Source organism: Benincasa hispida, chromosome 3, assembly GCF_009727055.1.
Source record: "Benincasa hispida cultivar B227 chromosome 3, ASM972705v1, whole genome shotgun sequence".
Lineage (NCBI taxonomy): Eukaryota > Viridiplantae > Streptophyta > Magnoliopsida > Cucurbitales > Cucurbitaceae > Benincasa > Benincasa hispida.
The window spans coordinates 24,428,283-24,438,201 of NC_052351.1; the positions used below are offsets into that span (position 1 = coordinate 24,428,283).

Genomic DNA, 9,919 nt, shown 5'->3' on the forward strand with positions numbered 1-9,919 from the left:
CAAATGATCTGATCTTGATCATTCATGTGGAGACATGTGCGTGTGGTATCCTATACAAAGAGTTTGTATAAGATCGGACCATAAAATGATTAGTTTCTTTATATAACACCATTGATACTAGAGACTTACATTTCACTAGGATGACCATAGGTGACATGACCTGAATCCTGATTGAGTTGTGAACTCTTGTTCATAAAGGTGGTCCTTTGAATTGTATGAATGAGAGTGGCTAGATTGAAAACTCAACAAGCCTACTAATTTGGAGATTCGTCTGATTAGGGAGCTAGTAACTCAATTACACAAGACAGAATTTACTCTTTCCCCAATGTAGGGGCAAGTAGATAAATTGCTCCCTTAAGGTATGATTCTAGGTTTTGAATATAGTGGCCACACCCACTCTTCGCCAGAGTGGACGTAGTCATAGTGAGACTATGACTTATTGTTCATTAGAGGAATTAGTAGTACTTAAGGAGTTAGATGTAACTACAGGGGCAAAATGGTAATTTGGCCCAACTATAATTATGAGCAATTTGTGAAGGGTCATTGCACTATTGATTGGTTATATCCAATGGATACAGAAATATATCTGTAGTGCAAAGAGTGCAACTATCGATCTTTAGTGGAGTGCTTGCAGTTAATGGATCGTGGATAACGTAATTAAAGAGTTTAATTAATTATTCACGTACCGTTAGAGCTTCAAGCTATAGGTTTAGAAGGTCATGCGTGAGTGAAGAAGGGATCAAGCATCGAGTATCATCGAGTTTAGGCCATACATGAGTGAGGAAAGGATCAGGCATCGAGTTTACCATCGAGTAAATGCCATCGTGCATCGAGTAAAATGCCATCGAGCATTGAGTTTACCATCAACCATCGAGTTTTTCATGAGCAATCAACTTTAAGTATCATTTAAAAGGCCAGCTGGATTTTTTTAGTAGAGTCAGCCCACTAAGTGGTTGTTGTGGCAACCTATTAAGGATGAATGGTTGGTAGGAGTACAAAAGAGAAAAGCTGACATCAAAAAGCTATTTTGAACAAACCACTCGAGCCTTTAAAGAGATTCCAAACCCATCTAAAATCTATAGAAGTCTAGTTTATGGTGGAGGGCTACCAAAAGAAGAAACCATTAGGAACTTGCTGAAACTTTGAAGAAATTACAAGAAGGTTAAGCTCTCGAGTAAACTAGGGCCAATGCTAGAGCTTTGAAGATTCTGACAAAACTACGAAAAATTCTAAGCTCAAATTTTGAGGGAAGCATCTTAAGACATTTTTGAGCAAGTTTGAAGAATGAAGTTTCTTGAGAAAAGCTTTGGAACATAAGTTATTAAACAAGTACATTGAATATGAAATTCTTTGAACAAGCAGACAGCTGCTTGAGTTGAACAAGCTAGTGACTCGAGGTTGGTTGTGTACGTTCGGGCAAGAGTAAGCTTCAGCATGTATTGGGTCTATGAGTAGGGCTATGTGAACATTTTCTGAAGACTTGAATGCAAAGGAGCAATCCGTGCATTGAGGTGTGGCTAAAAGAACGCCTAGGTTATACATTTGAAGCATGGTATATGATGGTGATGTGTGAAGACTGCCGCCTAGCCAAGCCTTATTTCTAAAGTTATTTTAAGTGTTTAATGCCCAGAAGGGTTGGCTTGAAGGTAAGGTCATTATGTAAGGAAGATTATGAGTTTAAAGTATGAAAGTTAGTCTCAAAACGGAGACCATAGCTATTAGCTAAAATATGTTGTTATGATCATAGGGTTGATACTAATAAGAGAAGCTTATCAACCCTAGGATGATTGACCAAAACTGTGAGTGCTATAAACATTTTATAATGTTTTGAATGTTTTAGTTTAAGTTTATTCTCATGCTTGCTTATTCTAAAGCAAGTTAAGAAAACTAAGTTTAGAAAGAATGCCAATGCATGCTAGTTTTAAAAGAGAATTTCTAACATATGTTTAAAGAAGCATGCATTAGTTGTTATATGCTATAATACATGACTTCAGTAAGCTTGTTAATGGAATTATTTACATAAAAGTTATGAAGAGCTCAGTGCATGCTAGGTTGTAAAGTTTTAAGTAAGAATTCAGTTAATGAGTTTTAATGGTTATGAGCATGCGTTAGGAGCAAAGTTCTCATGAATGCTATATTTATGACACCATGTTTTCAGTAAGTCTCTCTATAAAAGTATTTTCTTATGATAAATGAACAGCTTAATACTAAAGTATTAGGAGAAGGTATCTGAGTTTAGTTTTAGTTATGATCCTTGATGTCAGAATCTAGGTTAGCTATATGTGCACGTATGTCAGGTATAAAGGTTTAGGATAGAGGGTTGAGCAAAAGGGTCTCTCCCTCACATGAAGATCAATGATAAGGTGATGGAAAAATAGTCCACAACTTAGCATGAAGGTCAGTGATAAGGTGATGACAAAAGAGTCCACAACTTAGCATGAAGGTCAGTAATAAGGTGATGGCAAAAGAGTCCACACCTTAGCACGAAGGTCAGTGAAAGGTGATGGCAAAAGGGTCCACACCTTAGCCTAGGTTATAAAGAGAGTTGGAAAAAAGGGTTCCCTCTCTTAACCTAGTACCAGTTCAATTATGTTTTCATATATGATATGTTTTAAAAAGGTTTTAAGTAAAGGCCAGGTTTACGGTTAAGAAGTGAATAAAAGGGTTATTTCTCAACTAAGGATCAGATCAGCTATGTTGCAGAAGTATTATATTTTTAAAAGTTATGCACGAATGTTTGCTTGGCCAGTTTTCAGTTTCAGATTTCAATTACCAGTTTCTAGTTCAACATGAGATTTATGTTTTAAATTTAGCCACTCACTGGGTTAGTAGCTCACCCTGTTTTAAATGTTTTCTTTTCCAGATAGCGGTTCTCTCCCCAAAAATTAACTACGCTACTGCTTTGCCACTTAAAGATAAATTGGAGGAAACTTAGGTGGTTACTTTGTAAATATTTGTACACATGTTGCATATTAGAGACTAGCTCTGAATCTGTGGTACCCACTAAACCTTGCTTCTATATGTACATATTGTAAATTACTATGAATGGTATGGTGGTACACTAAGATTGTCTTCAAGTTCGAAGTTCAGTTAGTTCTTAAATGACATTTGTGGTGTTTAGGGTTCCTAAATAGCTCAGCTAGGCAATAAGTGCCTTATAAGGGTTGGTAACTGTTGCAGTCACATTTCCTTTTAGCTTAAAAGGGTAAACTGGGAGGGGTTGCAACACTACTTTTCTTCTTTTTTCTCTTCACATTTTCTGAGCACAGTCAGTCTAGAGGGGTGTGAGAACTTTGATCGGCTTCCAGTGCAATTCTGATCGAGACTAGTTTTTATTTGTGTTGTTTTATCTTGGAGATGATGTAGTATCCTCTATGAACTACTTGCACATCGGGCAGAGCCACATAAAATTTCTTAAAGAGAGCGAGATCCGTGACTCAACCTTCTTTTCCCGAGTTTCTGTTTTGTAGGTTTTTCGTTCACTGTTGCTGATTCCATCACCTCCGTTCCCCTCACAGTTCATCGGCCCTCCATTCTTGTCATAGTTCACTGTAGCCTCTATTCCTATCACAGTTTGCCAAGTTGCTGTTTCAACACCTAGTAATGAATAGAGTAAAATTCTTGATATTATATACTAGTAACAAACTTAATAACAGAGGTGCATGTGCAAATAATCAATGTTAGACACTTGTCATTGATAGATTTTAATCAATGATAGGTCTACCACTTATAGAAGCTAATTAAGATTGTATCAACTTTCGCATTGTTCTACATTTTCCATAATTTAGTGTTAAATTGTCATATATGCAATTGACCCTAAATTCTATTGTGAAATTGGAAAACTAGGTAAGACTATTATAATAAAAAATACCTCCGAATTATAGTGTTGGTTTCAATTATACCCTTATTTTATAAGTTTCAATTTAACCATTAAAGTCTGAAGTTTGTTTCAAAACTAGGACTTTTGCCATTAAATTCATTAATAAAAAAGTTTTGTAATTGTTTATATAAACAAATTGAAACAACAAATGCATGTATATGCCCAATTGTGTTGTCTTTTTCATTTCAATCCCATCTTCTCTTCCCCATTTTCGATTCTTTCGTTTATTTATTTATTATTATTATTATTATTTTTTTTTTGCTAATCCTAACTCGTAAATTTACTATTCTATATATGTTAAAGATTTGTTCATTGTAACATATAAGCAAAATGCAAACTTTTTCATTCATGAATCTTTAAGGGTTTGTTTTTTAAAAAAATAATCAAAATTTTAAGGGTTAAAATACAACTTTTTAAAGTTCGAGAGTATAATTGAAGCCAACCACATACTTGTGAGATGTTTTATAATTTAATCTACAAAATATGCTGAGCTAGCTTATAGGAATTTGAAGTTTGTTACATATTGTACCTAATACATGGTGAGTTTGAAGATTCAATAAAATAAACTGTTTTGAATGTCATGCTATGTGTAAGGAAAAATTATTTAATAAGACTATTATGACGTATGTTTTTTGAGGCAACCACTATAACGTAGTTGTCTCTTATAACTTTTGAGGCAATCGCTATCAAATTTGAAGTACATTAATCTGTGTAAAATTGCAAATTTTACATTATGTTTGTCTCATTAAATATTTTTTGCTATATAAATCGTAAACTGCTATCAACTATTAAGTTATAGAGTTAGCGTGGTCCCATGTGTTGTCACACATCGATAAAATATTTGATGTGGTGGTTGAGAAGAGGTATTCCCAGTTAATGGAGAAACATTTCTAGGTCTTATATGCCACTACCATATACCCACCACAACTTTGTAGAATCGCCATATTACCTCTATAATTTGAAAGAAACCAAACTAAAAGTAGGAGAAGTATATTAATTGTGTAAAATAAACAAATTTTTTTATTTGAAAAGGCTTAAATTGGGTTGATTCACTAGTTCTTGGTAATCTAACTGTGCATTAAAGTTTTGTAATCTGGTTTATCGTTTCTAATCTATAGCAGAACACAATAATGTTTTGTGAATATTATAAAGAAAAATCACAATAATGAACACATTTCTGATATATCCTTGTTTTTCTGTATGTGTTCGGTTTGATTTTTTACCCTTTTCACTTTTAAACGTTATCTGGCAAAATTGTTGATGGTATAGGAGTTAAGAGGTTTCTACAAATATAACTGTTAGAAATGTATTTCACAAGTATATACTGTACAAAGGATATGCTGAGTATAAATACAACTTCAAAGGCTAAGAATAGACATCAACAAACCTCCCCTAAAGTCTCTAACCTTCCTAACCACAACTAAGTCTCTAACTAGTTATATATTTAACACCCTCCCTCAAACTCAAGGTGGTAATGTAGGAATCAACTTGAGTTTGTTAATCAGTGGAAGAAAGTGCCCAGAGGATAAAACCTTGGTGAAGATATCAACAGATTGCTCAGTAGTAGAAACAACTTGTAAAAGAAGAGTTTTACTTTGAAGATGATGTTAGACAAAATGACAGTCATTTTCAGTATGCTTGGTGCGCTCATGAAAATAATCATTATGAGCAATCTGGATGGCAATACGATTGTCACAGTAAAGGACAATAGCAGACAACTGAGGAACTCCAATATCAGCAAGAAGGCAGTAGAGCCATAATAACTCTTATGTAGCATTAGTCAAGGCACGTTATTCAGACTCTGTACTCGAGTGAGAGACAACATTCTATTTTTTACTCTGCCAAGAAATAAGAGAATCGCCAAGGTAAAAACAGTAACCTGAAGTAGAACGCTGGTCAGTAGGATCACTAGACCAATCAGCGTCAGAGTCGCAAGATAAAACCAGGGATTACTGGGATGAAAACTGAAGGTCATGTCCTAGAGTTCCCTTGACATAGCGAAGAATACGGAGAACAACAGTAAAATGAATGGTTTGAGGGACAACCATGAACTGACTTACAATGTGAACAACATATGCAATGTCGGGACAAGTCACTATTAGGTAAATCAGGCTACCAACAAGTTGATGGTAGAGAGTGGCATCTTCAAGAGCAATGCCATCAAATGGAGTCAGGCAAACATTAGAATCGAGTGATTTCGGGACTGTAGCAGAGTTAATGATCTCGAAACGTACCAATAAGTCTGAAGCATACTTTGCTTGAGACAATGAATAGCCAGCAGAGCACATTGATACCTCAAGACCAAGAAAGTAACTAAAGGACCCCAAATCCTTCATCTCGAAGTATTTGCCAAGGTAGTGTTGCAAATCAGAAATAGCTTGATGATCATCTCTAGCAATAATCATACCATCAACATATAGAAGAAGAGAACGATACCATGGTCCGTCTAACGCGTAAAACGTGTCATGTCATGAGGACTTGACATAAACCCAAGCTGAACAATGGTGGAACTGAAAGTTGCAAACCAGGCCCGCGAGGCTTATTTCAACCCATACAACGCTCGACGAAGAAGGCACACCTTTTGAGATGGCAGAGATATACCTAGGGGTGGTTGCATATAGACTCATTAAAGAAACCATTCTTGACATCCATTTGAAACAGAGACCACTATTTGGCTACAACAATGGCTAAGAAACTTCGAACGAATGTCATCTGGGCCACATATGCAAAGGTATCTTCATAATCAATCCCATATTTTATAGAGTATCCTTTTGTCACCAATCGGGCTTTATATTGTTCAATAGAACCATCAGAGCGAGTCTTGATCTTGTAAACCCACTTGCAACCAATAGGCTTCTTATCAGGAGGTTGTTAGGATTGATGTCCTAATTCTCCTGGAGTCTCATAGTTTACAATCTGTACACATTGTTATGAATAAAATAAGAGTTATTTTATTTGACATTTACTCATATCCAATAAACAAAACTCCATGGTTATTATATTTAAACTTAAGCATGTATATGAGATATATAAGTGGATCATGCCTTAAGTGATAAACTAAATAGGTCTGTAGTATAAGGATTAAGGAGGGATACCTGATCCTGGTGACACTAAAGATATGACCCGCTTTGTAGAGGTTTGTAAGTGTTGTGAACTACTACAGATGGTAGATCCTGACCATTCATGTGCATGCGAGCGAGGGTGTCCTATACAAAGAGTTTGTATAAGACCGGAACACGAGATGACTAGTCTCTGTATATAACGCTGTTGATACTGGAGACTTACACCTCACCTAAATGACCATAGGTGACATGACCTCAATCTTGAATGTTTTGGAAACTCCTGTCTTTGAGGGCAGTCCTTTGATTAGTATGGGTGGGAGTGACTAGATTGCCAACTCAACATGCCTATCTTTTTGGGGACTTGTCTGATTTGGGAGCTGGAAACTCAGTTACACAAAATGGAATTCACTCCTTCCCCGAAGCAGGAGTAAGTAGATAGATTGTTCCCTTAAGGGCTGATTCTAGGTCTTGAACATAGTGGCCACAGCTTCTCTTTGGAAGAGAGGACTCAATCATAGTAGGATTATGACTTATGTTCATTAGAGGGATCAGTGGTACTTAAGAAGTTAGATGTAACTACAAGGGCATAACGGTTATTGGCCCAACTGTACTTACGAGCGATCTTTGAAGGGTTATCGCACTGTTGATTAGTTGATATGGACACATAATATATCTGTAGTAAGAAAAGTTTAGGTGTCGGCCTTTAGTGAAGTGCCTGGTAGTTAATGGATGGTGGATCCCGTGACTAAAGAGTTTAGTGAGTTATTCACGTACCGTTGGAGCTTCGAGCTACAGGTTCATAAGGTCCCCTTGGTAGCTCAATGAATTCATGTTGAGAATTAGTTCTTGGTGTTGATTTGAAATGTTCAAATTGATAAGAGAAAATTCGATTATATATGATATGATCTGTGTGATGTATGAGATATATCAAGTGGAGGATTAATGTAAATGTAATTTACATTAAGTACCATGAAATAGAAAAAGAACTATGGTTGACATGTTTCATGAGGCAAAATATTAAAACTATAGGTTATAAATATAATATGGTAAGTTAGTTAGCACATATATTTATAATAATATTAATTATTAGATAATTATATCTTTTTCTCTAACAATCAATTGTGCGGGAGGTAATTGGTGGTTTCATGGTAACCGTAAGATAAAAGAAAAAATGTTTTCCTAAATTTAGTAGTGGTTGAGAAAGAGTTTCTATTCTTGAAAAGACTCACAGAAAGGATGTCAAGTGGATTAAATTCACCGAATGATAGTTGAAGAGAGACTAAACGATCGTGGAGTCACACTACACGATAGTTCACTGCTGGCCATTAACTAAACGATCGCATAGTATTTGTTCTATACGATAGATCGTTGTCATCTCCCGCTTGCTGAATTGTTTACACGAATTTTTTTCCTCCGGTCTCTTCCTCTAACCAAGTCCACACAAAACCCACACTTCTGGATTATCACACTGAGAATACCAAGGTAGCCTTTGTGGTGGTGTCGTACTCAACTTGACATAGTAGAGGTTTTGGAGGCCATTCGTTGAATTCATATTGTTCGTGTGGAGGTTGCTGATTGATCGTGTTGTGTATGAGTGTTCGTATGTTGCAGTCTTGGAAATTGTTCGAGCGTTCATGATCGAGGGTGTTTGAAGATGAGTCTTCAAAGGTATGATAATCTTTCCCTTGATCTTATTGTAAAGCATGTTGTAATTTCGTGTTATGCATAACCTGTAAGTTTTCGTTTCTTGATTGTAATTGTGTATGCTCAAATACGAATGGAGTTTGGAACGATCATTCTGCTGCTTATGAAAATCCTCATATCCGATTTCCTTCAGAGGTAAGTCAACATAGTCCCATGTGTGTGTCTTATCTAAGGCCTGGAGTTCATCACTTATAGTTTGCTGCCATAGGAGGTTAGTATTCGCCATGAAAATTTGTAGGTTCAATCAAGAAACTAACAATAGAAAAACAATGAAAATCTTGAAGGTGAGTGAGAGTGCCTTTTCACGAGTGGAGCATTGAACAGGAGAAGTAGGATCAGGAGCAGATTTAGACTCCACAGAGATGGGTCAGAATGCTCAAACTCAGCATCATGAGAAGGTGTAGATGAAGGAAAAAGATCACCAAACTCATTAGGAAGAAAGACAGGAGGACCTGAAAGAGAATCATGAAAGGTCGAGAGACTAGAAAACATTGTATCTCCAAGAAAGTGACATGACGAGAGATGCACAATCTATTTGAAAGAGGATCCCAACAGAGGAAACCTTTGTGCTCTATTCCATGCCAAGAAAGCAACAAAGACGTGCATATGGTTCTAATTTGGTATGTTCATGGAGATGGAGAAGGACAAATCACGCACAACCAAAGACTTTGAAGGTAGAGGAATCAGGAGGAGTATCGTATAAATGTTCAAACGGAGAAACATTGTGAAGGACAGACGAATGGAGGAAATTGATTGGTTTAGACAGAAGTAAGGGAGACCTCTCCCTAAAATTTGGTAGGAGAGAAGACAAATAGGAGATGAGCTCGAACAGTATCTAGAATGTGATGATGTTTACGTTTTGCTCGCCCATTCTATTGAGAGGTATGGGGACAAGAGCGCTGGACAAGAGTGCCTTGCTGAGTAAGAAAGGAAAGAAGTCTGGAGTTCTTATACTCCAAGGCATTATCTGTACGAAGAGTTCTAATTGTACGAGAGAATTGAGTGCGAACAATATTAGCAAAATCAATATATATTTGAGGCAAGGTAAAACGATGTTTAAGAAAATATATCTAGGTGAACCGAGAGTAATCATTAATAAACAGGATAAAATAACTGATGGAATATAAAGACAGCATGCACATCGGAAGCAAAGATCGATAACGTTCAAATTACATTAAAATTAAGAATAAGCATGCAAAAATGGTTAGAACATACAACCTTTGTAGAATCCACTGTAATCTTCCTCTCTGTGCTTGTACGACACCACCAACAA

The 9,919-nt window shown here is 36.3% G+C and overlaps 1 protein-coding gene across 1 annotated transcript; it reads right to left on the reverse strand.

The window, feature by feature from the left end:
* Positions 1-5,829: 5,829 nt before the first annotated feature.
* Positions 5,830-6,285, reverse strand: LOC120073499 (uncharacterized mitochondrial protein AtMg00810-like). The gene has a single exon (XM_039026342.1). The coding sequence runs from the start codon at positions 6,283-6,285 to the stop codon at positions 5,830-5,832; it is 456 nt and encodes a 151-aa protein (XP_038882270.1).
* Positions 6,286-9,919: the final 3,634 nt, after the last annotated feature.